Here is a 19,012-nt window from a genome sequence, read left to right as displayed (position 1 = left end):
AGTTAACTACTGTGGGTTTTGGTGAATTACAGGTCTTGCTTCAGTTAAGCCCTGATCCTGCCTTTTACTTACTCTGTGGCCCTGGGCAAGTCATGACCTCTCTAGACTTTTGTCCATTTTTTAGAATGAAGTTCTTTTTTATTTTTTTTAATTTTTATTTTTACTTTATTTTACTTCACAATACTATATTGGTTTTGCCATACACTGACATGAATCCACCACGGTTGTACATGAGTTCTCAATCATGAACCCCCCTCCCACCTCCCACCCCATATCATCTCTCTGGATCATCCCCATGCACCAGGCCCAAGCATCCTGTATCCTGTATCAAACATAGACTGAAGTTCTTTTTTAAAGTCACCTAAGATTAGTGTGCGGAGAAGGCAATGGCACCCCACTCCAGTACTCTTGCCTGGAAAATCCCATGGACAGAGGAGCCTGGTGGGCTGCAGTCCATGGGGTCGCTAACGGTTGGACACGACTGAGCGACTTCACTTTCACTTTTCACTTTCATGCATTGGAGAAGGAAATGGCAACCCACTCCAGTGTTCTTGCCTGGAGAATCCCGGGGACAGGGGAGCCTGGTGGGCTGCCGTCTATGGGGTCACACAGAGTCGAACACGACTGAAGTGACTTAGCAGCAGCAGCAGCAAGATTAGTGTGATGGTCAAATGAGATAAAACCTGAATAATTCAAGTTAACTGGGCGCCATGTGGCCCAGTCTCAGCGAGGAGTTTCATTTCAATAAACCCATTCAAACCATCAAATACAAAATAAGCATAAGTTTCAGTTACATTTCTTTGTTGTTATTGTTTATTCTCTAAGTCATTTCCGACTCATTTGCAACTCCATGGACTGTAGCCCACCAGGTTCCTCCGTCCATCGAATTTCCCAGGCAAGAATATTGGAGTGGATTGCCATTTCCTTCTCCTGGGGATCTATCCTACCCAGGGATCAAACCCATGTCTCCTGCATAGGTAGACATGTTCTTAACCACTGAGTCACCAAAGCGGACCCTATCCATGATCCAGAACCATACTTATTCAAATCCTCTTTCCCCCACTTTCTCTTATTCTCCAACTTTATACTCTCTGGCTGACGCCCAAGTCTCTCTCTCTCTTCCTCTCTCTCACTGTCTCAATCCCAACATCACATAAATCCAAGGACTATGCTGTCAAAGCTTAAGCTTTGTCTTTGGAGAGTTGGGGAGTGGGAGAAACTCAAAGAGCAAGGACAAAATTATACATCATGGATGAAAAAACACAAATAAGGCTGAAAACACTCACAGGAAAATTGTTGTCCTTTGATAAAGCCCCAGTGGCTCAGATGGTAAAGAAGATGTATGCGATGTGGGAGACCTGGGTTAAGCCCCTGGGTCAGGAAGACCCCCTGGAGAAGGGAATGGCAACCCACTCCTATGAGATAGTGACAGAAAGGAAGAGAAAGAGAGACTTGGGGGTCAGCCAGAGAGTATAAAGTTGGAGAATAAGAAAAAATGGGGGAAAGAGGATTTAAATAAGTATGGTTCTGGATCATGGATAGGGTCCTCTTAGGTTCAGCGGTAAAGAACCCATCTACATATGCAGGAGACATGGGTTCAATCCCTGGGTTGGGAAGATCTCCTGGAGAAGGGAATGGCAACCCACTCCAATATTCTTGCCTAGAAAATTCCATGGACAGGTCCATGGGGTTGCAAAGAGTTGGACATGACTGAGAGACAAACACGTTCATTTGGTGAGGGTGATAGTATTCCAGGTATCATTGTTTTCTTTGAGGTTAATGGTTATGAGGATGAAATTAATCAGAAGGACCAGAGAAAGAGGCAGTGGTCAAGTGATTAAGACTCTGCCCTCCCAATGCAGGGGGCACAGGTTCGATCTCTAGTCAGGGACCTGAGATATCTCACATGCTGCACTGTGTGGCCAAAAAATAAAAAAAATAAAAATAAAGAAGAACCATCATTATTTATTGGTGAATCTCAAAAAAAATACCCAGGAAGGTCTGTGAGTTTGTGTTTCTAGTTCTACACTTCACTCCTTTCTTGATGCTCTCCCATCATCTTATGCTTTCTTTCTGCCTCTCCTTGCAGGTTACAACCATCAGTACTGGATCCCCACCACCAGCAGTGAGTAATGAGGGCTCAAATGTTTCCATGACCCTGGGACCCTTCCACCCTAAGCCTGCTCCCTGGAAGGAAGGCATGCCCCATTCCCCAAATCCTCAGCCCCACAATAGCCTCAGAACAGCAAAAGTCTCAGGTGAAGCCAAGGAACAGATGCAAGTATCCATCAACCACCGTAGCCTCTCCTAGCTTTATGACAGGCCCCAACAATTTTATTCTTTCAGCTCCAGCGACCTCCACCTTCTCTCCAGGACCTCCAGCATTTCCAACTTCCGTCCCCAACTCTACAGGTAGGAATCTAACCTTTGGATCTCATGAATCTTCAACTTCCATTCAATGGCTGATGGATTCTTGCATGCTCTGGACCCTGATACCCACACAGCCTCAGCCCATCCCACTGTCTACGCTGCTCCCTAGTCCAGCCTCATTTCTGTTCCTGCAGGGCCCAAACATCCGTCCATCCTTACTGTTCTTGGAACTTACTGTTCTAGGAACTCAGCTGTGCTTGGTTCTTCCTTGTTCTCCGGATCTCATCTCAGCATGTTCTTGCTCAGACACCACCTCCTAGAAAATAGCTTTTCCCTAGCTGATCTCTATTCTATTTCTATGAACAGTTCCTTCTTGGAAATTACTGCTATTCTGTTACCGGGAATTTGGAGAAAAGGGAACCCTTGTACACTGTGAGGGAATGTAAATTGATATAGCCACTGAGCAAAACAGTTCAGAGGTTTCTCAAAAAACTAAAAGTAGTTTAGTTTTTCCTGCAGTTTAACTCTTGGGTATATATAGCCAGAGAAAACAAAAACGCTGATTCGAAAAGACACTGCACCCATAATGTTCAGAACAGCACTATCTATAACTGTCATGTTATGAAGGCAACCTCCGTGTCCATCAGCAGATGAATGAATAAAGATCTGACAGCACTCACACACACCATGGAATACTACTCCATCGTAAACAAGAATGAAATTTTGTCATTTGTTAGCAATCTGGATGGACTTGGGCATTATGCTTAGTAAAATAAATCAGACAGAGAAAGACAAGTACTGTATGATATCACTTATATGGGAATCTAAAAAAATACAACAAACTAGTCAATATAGCAAAAAAAGAAGCTGACTCACAGGTATAGAGAAGAAAGCAGTGGTTATCAGGGGGAGCTGAGAAGGGCTATACAGAGGTGGGGAGGGGGAGATACAAACTATTGGGTGTAAGATAGATTCAACGATGTATTGTACAGTGCAGGAAATGTAGCCAATATTTTGTAATAGCTGTAAATGGAAATAGCTGCAAATTTAAAACTGTGTAAAATTTGTTAAATCATTCAAAAAATTTTAATAAATGTAGACTTGTCCATGAAATATATAAGATGCACTTTTTTTTTCAATTTTTGTTAGGATATGTTGTGTTAGTTTCAGATGTACAGCCAAGTCCTACATATAGAACTGTATGTAGACTGGCTATATAGCCACTCTATTTTTAGGTTCATTTCCCAGATAGACCATGTAATGACCCATATAGGTCACTACAGAGTGTTGAGTTCCCTGTGATACACAGTAGGTCCTTATTAGTGATCTAGTTTATATATAGGGGTGTATATATGCCAATTTCAGTCTTCCAGGTTATTCTTCCCTCCCTCCTTCCCTCTCTGGTAACCATAAGTTAAGATTAATAGAATATATAAAATGCACATTTTCAAAAGTTACTGCTATTTTTATTTTCTTGACTTTTTTCAAGTATTTGTGGCCTAAAGCTTGAGCTCAAAAGGTCTTGGTACCTCCTGTTCCTACAAAATAGCCCACAACATGTCAACCTTTTGGACACTCTGGGATAAGAGAGTTGATGTTTCCTTTCAAGTTGATGTCACATTTCTAAGACAAAGGTCCCTTCTCCTCCGGCTGACTGAGGAGTGGGAGGGTATTCCAGTGGGCTACCTCAGTCTGGCTCGCCTACTGTACAGTGATGCCCAGAGAGATGCCACTAGTCCCTCCCCCTCTGCCCTGAACAGCTCAGACCTAAGACTGACAGGTCTCCTCTCTCTCTTTCTCCCTCCAGTTGCAGACATGGGCCCAGCCCTGATGCCATTCACCCTTAATTTCACCATTACCAACCTGTTCTATACCCCAGACATGGGGCACCGAGGATCCGAGAAGTTCAACTTCACTGAGAAGGTTCTGAATCACCTGGTAAGAGCCCTTCAGTCCCTGCACTGGCCTGCCTCGTCCTCACCCCACCGGGCACCTTGGCTCCCCCCACTCATCTCCCTCTCACCTCCCCCTCAGCTTGGTCCTCTGCTCAAGAACACCAGTGTCGGCCCACTCTACTCTAACTGCAGACTGACCCTGCTCAGGTAAGGCAAGGCTCCCCCCGCCTCCACACACACACACAACCTGAGGGCTGCACTGTTACAGGCTAGCTCACCTGGAGGGGAAGACTTGTGGTTTACGATGTGGTGGGGCAGCTTTGTTTAGTCGCTCAGTCATATCTGACTCTTTGAGACCCCATGGACAGTAACCCGCCAGGCCCCTCTGTCCATGGGAGTCTCCAGGCAAGAATACTGGAATGGGTTGCCATTTGCTCCTCCAGGGGAATCTTCCCAACCAAGGGATCGAATCTGTACCTCCTCTGTCTCCTGCATTGGCAGGAGGATTCATTAAGAGAGAGACTGTTACCAACCAGGGTTCTTGTCCTTCTTAATACAAACTGATCAGATCCCAGACAGGAAATTCAGGCAAGGCTTTATTGGAGTTCCCGCTGAAGCAGTGCGGGGGTGAGAGCAAGCAACGGTTCCCTTGTTTGTTTGCTCCCCGAGGGGTGGAGCAAACTGGTCCCTTATATGAGGTGAGGATAAGGGTGCTTTCAGGGGGTCAGGCCAGGGGGTGACTTGGGTGGTCTGCCCACCGATTTGGTGGTGCTATGTGCAAGGTGCATGCATAGTATCCTATTTTTGCTCCCAAACCCCTGTTTTTGTTAAGTGGCAGTTGGGTTGGTTTTTTGTTTTGTTCTCTTTGTATTTTGTTGTCCATAATTTGCCCCAACAGCTGGGGCAGTGGTAAAGAATCTGCCTGCCAGTGTAGGAGATGCAGGAGACATGGGTTCGATCCCTGGGTTGAGAAGATCCACTGAAGAAGGAAATGGCAACCCGCTCCAGTATTCTTGCCTGGGAAATCCCATGGTCAGAGGTGCCTGGCAGGCGACAATCCACGGGGTCACAAATAGACACAACTGAGCAACGGAGCACACACGCACATACACTCACTTATTTTTAGCCCGCTATATTTTCTTCATATTTTATTGCTGCAGGAGACATTTGTCCAAGTGCAAGCCCTGCCTCAAAGAGTCTCACATCCCAGGTCTCAGCCTATTTCAAGATGAACAAAGTATGTAACTCACCCACATCTCTGAATGTCCCTATTCTGTTCCTGCCGTCCTAGGACTGAAAAGGATGGCGCCGCAACTGGAGTGGATGCCATCTGCACCTACCATCCTGACCCCACATGGCCTGGGCTGGACAGAGAAAAGTTGTACCGGGAGCTGAGTCAGCTGACTCATGGTGTCACCAGGATGGGCAACTACACTCTGGACAGTAACAGCCTCTATGTCAATGGTGAGTGTCCGTGTTGCAGCCAGGGTCTCCTACAGCCATGTCTCTCTATACCAATAGTTCTCATCCTGGGAAGATTCTGCATCCCAGGGGATATTTGACAATGTCCGAAGACATTTTTCAAGTCATCACTGGAGGGGTGCTAGCGACATCTAGTGGATAATGCCAGAAGTGCTACTAAATATTTTTTGTTCAGTCGCCAAGTCGTGTCTGACTCTTCGCGACCCCATGGACTGCCGCAGGCCAGGCTTTCCTGTCCGTCACCATCTTCTGGAGTTTGCCCAAGTTCATGTCCATTGAATCGATGATGCCATCCAACCATCTCATTCTCTGTCACCCTCTTCTCCTTCTGCCTTTAACCTTTCCCAGCATCAGGGTCTTACTAAACATCCCACAATGCAAAAGGCAGCCTCCCCACCATGAAGAACTCTCTAGACTAGTGGCATCACCCTTTTTGACACCTGGGACTGGTTTTGTGGAAGAAAAATTTTCCACGAACCAGAGTGGAGGTGGAGGGGGGATGGTTTGGGAATGATTCAAGCACATTACATTTATTGCGCACTTTATTAATTGTGATATGTAATGAAATATATACCTGAGCTTCCCAGGTAGCCCAGTGGTAAAGAAGCTGCCCGCCAATGCAGGAGATTCGAGTTTGATTTCTGGGTTGGGAAGGTCCCCTGGAGGAGGAAATGGCAATCCACTCCAGTATTCTTGCCTGGAAAATTCCATGGACAGAGGAGCCTGGTGGGCTACAGTCCATGGGGTCGCAAAGAGTAGAACAGAATGGAGCATGCGCGCACACAACGCACCACAGCAACAGCGACCGCAGTGCCGCACCAAGACTAATAACTGCAACCGTAGCTAATTCTTACCCAGAGTTTCTTCCGTGCCAGGAATTATGATAAGGACTTTATTTATGTGATCTCATATTAATTTTACCCCAAACCCTGTGACTTGTTCCACTCATTTTTACAGACAGCCATCATGCGTTCAGGCAGGATATCATTTGCCCCAGATAATCCATCCATAATGCAAGGGAGAGTCAGGACTCAAATGGAAGGTTAAGTCTAAATTCCAAGTTCTGGACCACAAGGCAGCACTGTAGACCATTCAGTGCAAGCCTGTCAGGACAGGAAGAGAGAGGGTTTGATGATCTCTCGCCAGCAATACAACCTGACGCTTGGTTAGTTATTTCCCTTCTATGTCAGCTTGGAAATGTCGTTTACATATGGTTTGGAATATATATTTTACTGGATTGACAATAACACATCCTGTGTGGTGTCTATAGAGGGTTTAATTCCAGGATTGGGACTAACTGAAAGCATATTAATAGTATGGAGATTAATGAGTGACGGATGTTTTATGTGATGCTGGACAAGCCATGTGACCTCTCCAGGCTCTAAGGTCCCATCTATAGAATGGACTAAACACACATACCACACAGGATTGTCCTGACAAATGAGATGATCTAGCAATAATCCAACTAAATCACAGAGCTCCCCTTAGTCCAGCCTTCACTCGCATCTCCCAGAGAGTATCAAAGACATGCATTCCATAATGGAGGGAACATCATAAAAAAAAAATTCTCTTCTTGACTCACAGACTTAGAGAATGAACTTATGGTTGCCAGGGTGGGGTCAGAGGATGGGTGAAAGGGACCACTAGGGAGTTTGGGATGGAGATGTATACACTGCTATATTTAAAATGGATAACCAACAGGGACCTACTGCATAGCACAGGGAACTCTGTGCAGCCTAGATGGGAGGGGAGTTTGGGGGAGAATGGATATATGTATATATATATGGCTGAGTCCCTTCACTGCTTGCCTGAAACTATCATAACATTGTTAATCCAATATACACCAATACAAAATAAAAAGTTAAAAAATAAAATGCATCATCACTGAAAAAAAAAAAGAAATTCTCTTTTCCCCAATTTCTTTCAGGCTCCAATCTTTCTACTATTCATCTGACTTTTGAGTCTATCCTCTTTCTCACTGCTGCTGCTGCTAAGTCTCTTCAGTCGTGTCCGACTCTGTGCGACCCCACAGACGGCAGCCCACCAGGCTCCCCTGTCCCCAGAATTCTCCAGGCAAGAACACTGGAGTGAGTTGCCATTTCCTTCTCCAATGCAGGAAAGTGAAAAGTGAGAGTGAAGTCACTCAGTCGTGTCCGACTCTTAACGACCCCATGGACTGCAGCCCACCAGGCTCCTCCGTCCATGGGATTTTCCAAGAGTACTGGAGTGGGGTGCCATTGCCTTCTCCCTCTTTCTCACTACCCAACCCCAGATGCAAATTTTCTCTATTTTGAACCACATGCATCCCCTTTCTTCCATCTGCTTGTACCTTTATCTCCACATACGACTCTCCCACCTGCCACAATTTTGTCAATTCTACATCACACACACTAAAAGAAAAAACCAGAAACTAAGCCAGAAAAGACCATACTATCATAAAAATTTTGTGGTTGCAGAGAAGGTGAAAGAGCAAGGACAAAATTGTCTTTAGAGACTGAGAGAGCATGGGTAAGGCTTGGAACACACACTCATTCATAAATTTGCCCCATTATCTTTGTAGTGTTTAGCATTATTTCTGATGCATTCCCAATAAATAGAGCCAGATATTAGTAATGCATTTTAGTTTTGGCAATAATTTCTACTGTACAGCAAAATGTACAGCCATACATATTCATATATCCCCTCCTTTTGAGACTTCCTTCCCATTCAGGTCACCAAAGCACCTTGAGTAGAGTTCTTTGTGCTATAAAGTAGGTTCTTATTAGTTATCCATTTTATACATAGGATCAATAGTGTATACAGGTCAATCCCTATCTCCCAATTCCTCCCATTCTTCCTTTCCCCTTTGGTATCCATACACTGGTTGGATGGCATTACTGACTTAATGGACACGTGTCTGAGCAAACTCTGGGAGACAGCGAAGGACAGAAAAGCCTAATGTGCTGCAATCCGTGCGGCTGCAAAGAGTCAGACACAACTTAGTGACTGAACATCATCTATACGTTTGTTTTCTGTATCTGTATACAGTAGAAGCTAACACAACATTGTAAAGCAACTATATTCCAATAAAAAATTAATTTAAAACACTTTAGCAATAACAATAGTGAGCATGTTCATTGTTATTTTCAAAGGACAAGGCACAGAAGGTCACAGAATAAGATGTAACCATTACTGTTCACGTGGATCTCAGGGAATTTGTTAGTTTCATTTCTAGGTCTGCCATCTGACTCCTTAACATCATAACAGTCCTTCTGTACTCTTTTCTCCATTTCTGCAGGTTATAACCATCAGTACTGGATGCCCACCAGCAGCAGTGAGTATTTCAATTTGTGCCTCTTCAATGCCCACTGGACCCTTATTCCCCAGAGCACATCTTTCAAGAGAGAAATTCCCAATGCCTCTTCCCTAAATGCCCAGCCGTAGCCCCAGAGAAGCTCATAACCTACCCAAGTTCTTGTTCTGAGTCGAGATAGAGACACAGGGACTTCCTTCTTGGTCCAGTGGTTAAGACTTTGCCTTCCAGTGTCAAGGCTGTGGGTTTGATCCCTGGTCGGGGAGCCTGCATGCTTGCTCGGTTGTGTCCAACTCTTTGTGACCCCATGGACTATAGCCCACTAGGCTCCTCAGTCCATGGGATTCTCCAGGCAAGGATGCTAGAGTGGGTTGCCATGCCCTTCTCCAGGGGATCTTCCCAACCCAAGGACTGAACCTGCATCTCCTGTGTTTCCAGCACTGGCAAGTGGATTCTTTATCACTGTAAAAGATCCCATATGCCTCATGACCAAAATACTAAAGCAGAAGCAATATTGTAACAAATTCAATAAAGACTTAAAAAATGGTCCACATCAAAAAAAAAATTTTTTTTTAAGATAGAAATCCAAATTCCAATGAAAAGTTTCTGCTTCTGCAATCTGTTCCAGATGGAACTAAATCATTTCCCCCATTTTTTTCCCTCAGCTCCAGTGACTTCTACATTCTCTCTGGAATCTTCCACGTCTCTGTCCCCCATCCTCAGCTCTACAGGTAGGACCTGCTCTCTGGGGCCTAGGAAACTTCAACTCTGCACTGTCTGGTCCCTATTGGCCATCCAGCCTCATCCTGTCCCACATTTTCTCTCACACTTTCTAAGCTTTGGCCACATCAGAGGCTTGTCTGTTCTTCTACTGTCCTAACCTCTGTCTTGCCTTTGTAGTAGCCTTTTTAGTGGAGATGAGGTATGCCTAGCAACTTATTTAACTTTCACGTTTCAGCTTGATCATCACCTTCACCGAAAGACCTTCCAAAGTCACTTAAATGAGACAGCATTTCTCCTGAATCCATACCTGGCTCACGGGTTTTTCTCTATCGTATCACCTTGAGTATTTCTTTTATGAAATTTACTCCAGTTTGCTTTATTCAGTCTTTGTGTATTTGTCACCCTGGAGCTTAACACCTGATCAGCATTCACTGTATATTTATTGATTAGATGAGTGTAGCAATCTCTGTATAGGTTTGAATTTGTGGATTGTATTTGAACATGCAGAAAATCATTTAGGATCTTAGTCTTGAGTTGATTCTTGCTCCATACTCTCGTCTAAGGGCTCCTGAATCTCCAGGTACGTGGTACAGGGACTTGGTTTATACCATAAAACCTGTCTTACCCCAGCCCTTAAGTTTTGGGGGTTTTTTTGACTGCCCTGGATCTTCGTTGCTGCATGTGGGCTTTCTTGGATTACAATGCAATGGCTTCTCATTGCAGTGGCTTCTCTTGTAGCAGAGTGAAAGCTCTAGGGGCATAGGCTCAGCAGTTGTGGCTTACAGGCTTAGTTGCTCCAAGGCATGTGAGGAATCTTCACAGACCAGGGATCGAATCTGTGTCCCCTATACTGACAGGTGGATTGTTAAACCAAGAAAGTCCCAAGATTTTTTTTTTTTTTTTTGAGTCTTCAGATCTTTATCATGTCCAGAGTGAGCATTGTTGTTCAGTCGCTAAGTGTTATCCGACTCTTTGCAACCCCATGGACTGCAGCACACCAGGCTTCCTTGTCCTTTACCATCTTCCAGAGTTTACACAAACTCATGTCCGTTGAGTCAGTAATGCCATCCAACCATCTCATCCTCTGTCATCCCCTTCTCCTCCTGCCTTCAATCTTTTCCAGCATCAGGGTCTTTTCCAATGAGTCAGCACTTCTCATCATGTGGCCGAAGTATTGGAGCTTCAGTTTCAGTATCAGTCCTTCCAATGAATATTCAGGACTGATTTCCTTTAGGATTGACTGGTTTGAGTCTCTGCAAGCATCTCATTGCTGTCCAAGGGACTCTCAAGAGTCTTATCTAGCATCACAGTTTGAAAGCATCAATTCTTCAGCACTCAGCCTTCTTTATGGTCCAACTCTCACATCTATATATGACAAAACCATAGCTTTGACTATATGGGTCATGGTGGAGGGTAAGCATCCTTGAACCTTAATCCCACCATGTGAGTCCAGGGTTACGAGATACAAACTAGTGGTTCGTAATTTGAATTCTGCCTTCAGGAATTCTGTGTTTTGCAAGGCTAGACACTGCAAACTTTTTACACGTTATAGGCAGGATGCATACTGTCCACTTCCTCACTGCTCCACCCTGATGAACTTAACTGTTTATATAACATGTCTGAAGTGTGACATGTGCTATAAATCAAGTCACTTCATGACTGAAGCTGTCATTTGTCTCAGGATGTATCCACAATTTGTTCTTCATCTTTGGTGTTCAACAGTTTGATCATATGCATCTGAGCTTGGTTTTCTTTGAGTTTCTCCTCTGTGGGATTTTATAAAATTTCCTGAATCTGAAAATGTATGCTTTAAAGAAGTTTGGGAAAGTTTCAGCCACCATGGCTTCAACTTTTTCACTTTGCTGTATAGCAGAAATTCACACAACATTGTAAATAACTGTACTTCAGCTTGAAACTATTGATTAAAAAATAAAATAAAATGCACTCTTCAACAATGGTTATTGACAAAGAAGGAGGGGTCACTTTCATGGGGGGAACAGTCTTGACCACTCAATAGCCGCACATTCTCTCCTAATGAAGTCAGAGACTATGGGAGGTCTCTGCCGCTGGGGGTGGTCGAGTGACTTTGCTTCTCTTCCTCCCACAGAAATATCTAATAGCTGTTTATCTTTAGACACAACAGGCTGAAAAGAGTTGAGGTTCTTTTTCCAGCTAAAATTATCCTTCCGGTATGGAGGCCTCTCGCCTTCTCTAAGTCCGGCTGGATGCAAGGGTGACAGGGGTTGGCTATCTTAAGCCTGGCTCACTGGATGCTGAGGCTAAGCTGACAACTCACCGTTCACAGCCATCCCAGACAGGGCTCATAATGAACCTCTCTCTCCCCTCCCACTGCAGGCATGAGCCCTTCTCTGGTACCTTTCACCCTCAACTTCACCATCACCAACCTGAACTACACAGAGAACATGAGTCCCCCAGGATCTGAGCTATTCAGCACCATGGAAAGGATCTTGAATCGCCTGGTGAGAACCCCTCCAGTGCCGACCCGCGTCCTGCCCAGACCCTTGCGCATCATATGCTCACTTCCCTTTCTTTCATCCCCAGCTCAAACCCTTGTTCCAGAATAGCAGTATTGGGCTCCTGTATTCTGGCTGCCGACTGACCTTGCTCAGGTGAGAACGCCAGAGTAGACACCCGGATAATGCAGGGAAGAGGGGGGGGTGATGACCAAGACCTAGACCCTCACATCTTATACCCACTATCCCAGGGACAGCTGACCACCAGCTCTCACCCTGCCTCACACTGTGTTTCTGACCAGAAAATGCAAAATCCTCTTAGATGCTCCTTCCCAGGAGAGAAGGTAGAACTTTTCAGAAAGACCTTTCTTCTGGAGCTCATCAAGGAAACAAATAATCACGTCAGCTTCACCACTAGAGAGCAGTAGTTTTCAACCAAGAGTGATTTCACTCCCAGGGGATATCTGGCAATATCTGGAGACATTTTAAAAATCATTTTACTCATTTATTTTTTGGCTGTGCCAGGTCTTCGTTGTTTTGTACAGTCTTTTCTCTAGTTGCGGTGAGTGGGGCCAACTCTCTAACGGTTGTGCAAAGGCTTCTCATTGCAGTGGCTTCTCTTGTTGTAGAGCACAGGCTCTGTGTGCAAGGGTTTCAGTAGTTGCAACTCAGGCTCAGTAGTTATGGCTCTTGGGCTCTAGAGCACGGGCTCAGCAGTTGTAGCCCACGGGCTACAACTTTCCAAAACAGGGGTCAAACCCATGTCCCCTGCATTGGCAGGCAGATTCCTATCCACTGCACCACGAGAGAAGTCCAAGACATTTTTTTGGTTGTCACAGTTCAAGAGTGGAGGTTACTACTGGGGGTATCTAGTGAATGAGGCCAGGGATGCTGCTAAATATCCTACAGTGCACAGGACAGTCTCCCAAGGCAAGGAATTACCTGACCTGAAATGTTCCTGGTGCCAAGGTTAAGAAAGCTTCCTGTAGAGGGTGCGTCATTATATCTATGCATGCAATAAATTATTCACAATCTTTTTAAATAATTGTATTTATTTATTTTTGGCTATGCTGGATCTTTGTTGCTGTGTATGGGCTTTCTCTGGTTGTGGCAAGTGGGGGCTACTCTCTAGAGCACAGCCTCAGTAGTTGTGGTGCACGGACTTAGTTGCTTCACGGCATGTGGAATCTTACTGTGTCAGGGATCAAACAAACCTTGTCTCCTGCATTAGCAGGTGGATTCCTCACCCCTGAGCCACCAGGAAAGCCTTACAATATTTTATATATTCAAGCACTGAGAGTAAATTCAGCATGTGGAAAACTCCATGTGTATACTCAGGGTACCCTACTCCCTTGTGTGACATCTGCTGGTCACTGACCTTTTGTCAGAGAATGAAATGCCCCCAGCTCTGAAGATAGTCACCCTTGCCCTCCAGACATGATTCTAGGTCTTCCCATTTCCACTGATTCCACTGATCCACTGAGAAATTTTTGGCTCTGCGATACAATCCCCCATCCCACCTCCACCCTAGACTGGCAGCTTGACCTCACTGTTTCTTTCAAAAACTCTTGTCTCTCTCATCACAGGGTCCATTCACCAAGAACGCTGGCCCTATTAATATGTAGTAAACTTAGCTGCCTTTTGTTGAGCAGAGTGCTAAGTACTATGAGGTCTATACTATTACCTCATTTAATGAATGAAAAAACTTTAGCCACAGAGAGTTTGAGAGACTTAGCCAGAGTCACTCAGCAGTTGAGTGGCAAGGCTGGAATTTAAGGAATTTGACATTGCCTTTTGTAACCTTGTTGAACCCTCAGATTCCTTCCTTCCAACCCCTCTGTCCTGCTTTTGTTGTTACGGTGTGTGATGCCTTGTTTTGAGTGCCAGCTTAGCACAAATATCAGCATTTCTAGGTGCTACATCCACTGTGTTCAGGGACCTTGGCTGGCATAGTCATTTCCAATTCTCCCTCAACACCAAAACCATGCCAGTTTTCTCTTCTCAATTCCTTCCCTCAGTGAGGCTTTCCAGAGCCCTTTTCTGGAATTCCCACCTCCCTATGCCTGTGTCCTACCTTACCCAGGCCTGAAAAAAACAGAAGAGCCACTGGAGTTGATGCTGTCTGTACTCACCGACCTAACCCCATGGGCCTTAAACTAGACCGAGAGAGGCTGTACCGGGAACTGAGCCATGAGACTCATGGTGTCACCCAGCTGGGATCCTTCACTTTGGACAAGGACAGCCTCTATGTCAATGGTGAGCATCTTATTTTTTTTTTTGTGGGGGGGGGGGGGGGGGGGCGGGGCAGGGAAGAAAAAACAATGTAATATTCCATCTAAATAATGTAACATATTTTAAAGGTTTTTTGTTTTAATGCATATCAGTTATTTCCAAAAGTGTTAGCTTTCCTAGGTTGTTATTGTTATTTTAGTTGCTAAGTTGGGCCAGATTCTTTGCAACCCCATGGACTATACGTAGCCTGCCAGGCTCCTCTGTCCATAGGATTTCCCAGGCAAGAATATTGGAGTGGGTTTCCATTTCCTCCTCCAGGGATCTTCCCAACCCAGGGATCAAACCCTCATCTCCTGCATTGGCAGGATTCTTTACCACTGAGCCACCTGGGAAGCCCTTCTTAGGTTTATATGAATAGTTCTAAGTGGGCTTCCCTGGTAGCTTAGCTGGTAAAGAATCTTCCTGCAATGCAGGAGACCCTGGTTCAATTCCTGGATCAGGAAGATCAACTGGAGAAGACCCACTCCAGTATTCTTGGGCTTCCCTGGTGGTTCAGCTGGTAAAGAATCTGCCTGCAATGTGGGAGACCTGGATTCGATCCCTGGGTTGGGAAGATCCCCTGGAGAAGGGAAAGGCTACCCTACCCCTTCCAGTATTCTGGCCTGGAGAATTCCATTGACTGTATAGTCCATGAGGTTGAAAAGAGTTGGACACGACTGAGTAGTTCTAAGGTAAAGGATGGTGTGAAAGAAGGAATGGAACTCCATAGATTTGGGATAAAATCAGTCTTGTGACTTAGGATAATTTATTTAATCCCTCTAAGCCTCAGTTTCTTTGTCAGTAAAATTGAGATAAAAGTTTCATATAGAGGGATTAAATTTTGCACACAGAAAATTTCCAAACACTTATGCAAGAAAAGGGGGGAGGATGGATAAATTAGAAGTCTGGAGTTAACATACACACACTACTATATAAAAAATAGAAAGTCAACAAGGACCCACTGTACAGCCCAGTGAACTCCACTCAACACTCTATAATGACCCACATGGGAAAAGAATCTAAAAAAGAGTGGAGATATATATGTGTGTGTGTGTGTGTGTGTGTAACTGAATCACCCCCACTGCACACCCAAAACCAACATAACTTTGCAAATCAACTACACTCATATGGGTTTCCCTGGTGGCTCAGCTGGTAAAGAATCTACCTGCAGTGTGGGAGACCTGGGTTCGATTCCTGGGTTGGGAAGATCCCCTGGAGAAGGAAAAGGCTATCCACTCCAGTATTCTGGCCTGGAGAATTCCATGGACTGTATAGTCCACGGGGTCACAAAGAGTCAGACATGACTGAGCGAGCGACTTCACATTTTCACACCAATATAAAATAAAAATTTAAAAATGCCTTCTACATACACATAGATCACTTATGGATTGCCTTTGGCTTCTAACTGCATGCCATGAGTCCTGCCATTTAATGATCGAAACTCTAGAAAGAATCATTTTCTCCATCTTCGACACAGTAGAGGACAGACATTCATCAAACGCTTTCACTGTCAGAGATGGGCAAAATCTGAGTGTCCTTTTTGTAACCACAGGTTGAAGCTGATACTCTCCCCTCCCAGAAGGGATAGGATTCTCCAGTTTTCCACAGGACCCATCCTGTGTATCGTTTCCCACTTGAGCAGTCTCTCTTGATGACTCAAGAAAGCCCATGGGCTATTCCTGCATTCCAGGACTTTCATTTATAAACTTGTCTGAGGCAGAGAGCCTGCCTTCCTCCAGAAGATGAAAGAAACTTAGAACTTCCATTCCCAGTGCAAGGGTCCCAAGTTTGATCCCTGGTCAGGAAACTTCCCTGGTGGCTCAGATGCTAAAGAAACTGCCTGCAGTGCAGGAGACCCAGCTTCCATCTCTGGACTGGGAAGATCCCCTGGAGAAGGAAATGGCAACCCACTCCAGTATTCTTGCCTGGAGAATCCCGTGGACAGTGGAGCCTGGCTGGCTACAGTCCATGGGAATTGCAAAGAGTTGGGCACAGCAGAGCAACTAACTCTGCTCCTAACAGGGAACTTCATCCCACATGCTACAGCTAAGACCTGCTGCAACCAAATACACAAATTTAAAAAAAAAAAAAGAAGATGAAAGATACTATCAATCTGCCTGTAGCCAATGGGGACCCAAGAGTCTGGCCATTCATCTTCCCCCTGGCAATATCTCAAATCTCCTCTAGAAAAGCATGAATTTAGAGCCCGTGTTCTAGAATTGTCAGTGTATTTATCTTCCCAAATAAATTGCAAGGGCTCCCCTTGTGGCTAAGTGGTAAAGAATCCACCTGCCAAGGCAGGAGACGCAGGTTTCATCTCTATCCAGAAGATCCCTTGGAGCAGGAAATGGCAACTCACTCTCATATTCTAGCCTGGGAAATCCCACGGACAGAGGAGCTTGGCGGACTACAGCCCATGGGGTTGCAAAGAGTTGGATGTGACTTAGTGACTAAAACACACAGTAAATTGTGAACCCATGAAGACATATATTGGATCTTTGATTTCTCAGCCTGGTGGTCTATAGTCCATGGGGTCACAAGCCTTTTAAGAACAAGATGTGGTTATTCCTCCATCATAACTGTTGCTATGCAACTTGAAGTCTCAGTTGAGGGTGGGGGTTGTTGGTCCTTGAGCTCTATCTTGGCCATCTCTTTCCTGCTTGCATCCCAATCCTGTCTCCATTTCTCATTGCAGGTTACACCCAATGGACGTCAGCCTCCACCCCCAGTGGTGAGTACTCAAGACCTTGATAACTGTGTGCTCCAGGCCCCTGGTGGACAGACACTGATCCCCTCCTTCCAGAGCCTCAGGGAGCAGAGATATGGGAGGACCTGGGTGTCTCGTCCAGTGCCTGCTACGTACAGTGGCTCCAATTGGATCAGAAGAATGCACGTGGTGGCATCCATGCCCCACTTAGAATCCCTATTCTCACTCCAGACCATTTCTCCTCAGCTGCTGGGACCTCCTCACCCTTCCCAAGGACCTCCATGGTGCCAACCCACTTCCCTAGCTCCACAGGTAGGTGACTTCTTTCTCCAGATCTTTCTGTTGCTGTGCGTGCTTAGTCACTCAGTCGTGTCTGCCTCTTTGTGACCCCATGGACTGTAGCCCACCAGGCTCCTCTGTCCATGGGATTCTCCAGGCAAGAAGACTGGAGTGGGTGACCATGCCTTCCTCCAGGGATTTTCCCACCCCAGGGATCGAACCCAGGTCTCTCGCATTGCAGGTGAATTCTTTACACTCTGAGCCACCAGGAAAGCCCCCAGATCCTTCTAGGAAGGCTCAAAGCTAGGACCCATGGGTTTCAGAGACAAGCTGCCATGAAACAATGAGAACTACCATGGGCTGCCCCTGCACTGCTCTAAATTCCAGGGCATGGAATATGAATTCTTCATCCATCCAGTTCTGTTGACCATGGGTAATTTACGTATCCTCTCAGTGCCTCAGTTTCCTCACCTGCCAAGTAAGAATAATAATACTTGGTGGTCTTTGTGAAAGTGAAATGAAAATGTGAGTATATCAACTATATGCCAATTAAAAAATTAATTTAAAAAGAAAGAAAATGTGCATAAAACACCTACCACAGGGAGTACCAAGGATTTCAGTGTGACAAATATTTATTGGATATGTGTTCTGTGCTAAGCAGAGGGAATAAGATTTTCGTCCCTCACCCCCTCTACTAAGGGCTTCCCTTGTGATGGATGGTAAAGAATCTGCCTGCAATTCAGGAAACCTGGGTTTGATCCCGGGGTCAGGAGGCTCCCCTGGAGAAGGAAATGGCTACCCACTCTAGTATTCTTGCCTGGAGGATCCCAAGGACAGAGGAGCCTGGCGGACTACAGTCCATGGGGTCTCAAACAGTCAGACACAACAAACAACAATCTTTCCCACTTGAACGCTTGGCAACTACTAATCTGTTTTCCATCTCTATAATTTTGTTATTTCGAGAATGTTGTATAAGTACATGTAACCTTTGAGGATTAGCTCCTTTCATTCAGCATAATATCCTTGAAATGTGTTGACTCTTTTAACAGTCATTTAACCTTCATAATTTCTCTACAATGCATAATCTTCCCCATTTTATAGATAAAGAAATGGAGATAGGCAGACAAGTTAAGTAACGTGCCCCTGGTCACATGACTGGCGAGAGGCTGAGAGAATTTACTATAGAACCGATATAATTTACTATTTAAATTTTTTTAATTTATCATTTTTAAGTGTTTATTCACAATATTGTACAGTCATCACCACCATGCATTTCCAGAAAATTTGAAGCATCCCAAACAGAAACTCCAAACCTATTAAACATTAAATCCCCTTAACCCCCATGCCCAGCCCTGGTATCCTCTATTCTCTCTTCTGCCTCTGTGAATTTGCCTAATCTAGGTAACTTTATGTGAGGGGAATCATACAGTATTTGTCTTTTCATGTTTGATTTATTTCACTTAGCATAATGTTTTTAAGATTAATCCATGTTGTAGAAGTATTAGAAGTTCATTCCTTT

The 19,012-nt window shown here is 44.9% G+C and overlaps 1 protein-coding gene across 1 annotated transcript in view; it reads left to right on the top strand.

Moving 5' to 3' along the window:
* LOC128050492 (mucin-16-like) overlaps positions 1-19,012 on the top strand; it is a 97,611-nt gene that overhangs the window by 34,710 nt on the left and 43,889 nt on the right. The window contains exons 19-26 of the mRNA XM_052642747.1: positions 2,090-2,125; positions 4,178-4,308; positions 4,405-4,472; positions 5,557-5,729; positions 12,118-12,242; positions 12,325-12,392; positions 14,320-14,492; positions 17,203-17,238. Coding sequence (XP_052498707.1) covers positions 2,090-2,125; positions 4,178-4,308; positions 4,405-4,472; positions 5,557-5,729; positions 12,118-12,242; positions 12,325-12,392; positions 14,320-14,492; positions 17,203-17,238 — 810 coding nt within the window. The remainder of the gene's footprint in view (positions 1-2,089; positions 2,126-4,177; positions 4,309-4,404; positions 4,473-5,556; positions 5,730-12,117; positions 12,243-12,324; positions 12,393-14,319; positions 14,493-17,202; positions 17,239-19,012) is intronic.

This window comes from Budorcas taxicolor, chromosome 7 (genome assembly GCF_023091745.1).
Source record: "Budorcas taxicolor isolate Tak-1 chromosome 7, Takin1.1, whole genome shotgun sequence".
In the NCBI taxonomy this organism is placed as follows: Eukaryota; Metazoa; Chordata; class Mammalia; order Artiodactyla; family Bovidae; genus Budorcas; species Budorcas taxicolor.
This window is presented reverse-complemented; position numbering and strand designations above follow the sequence as displayed.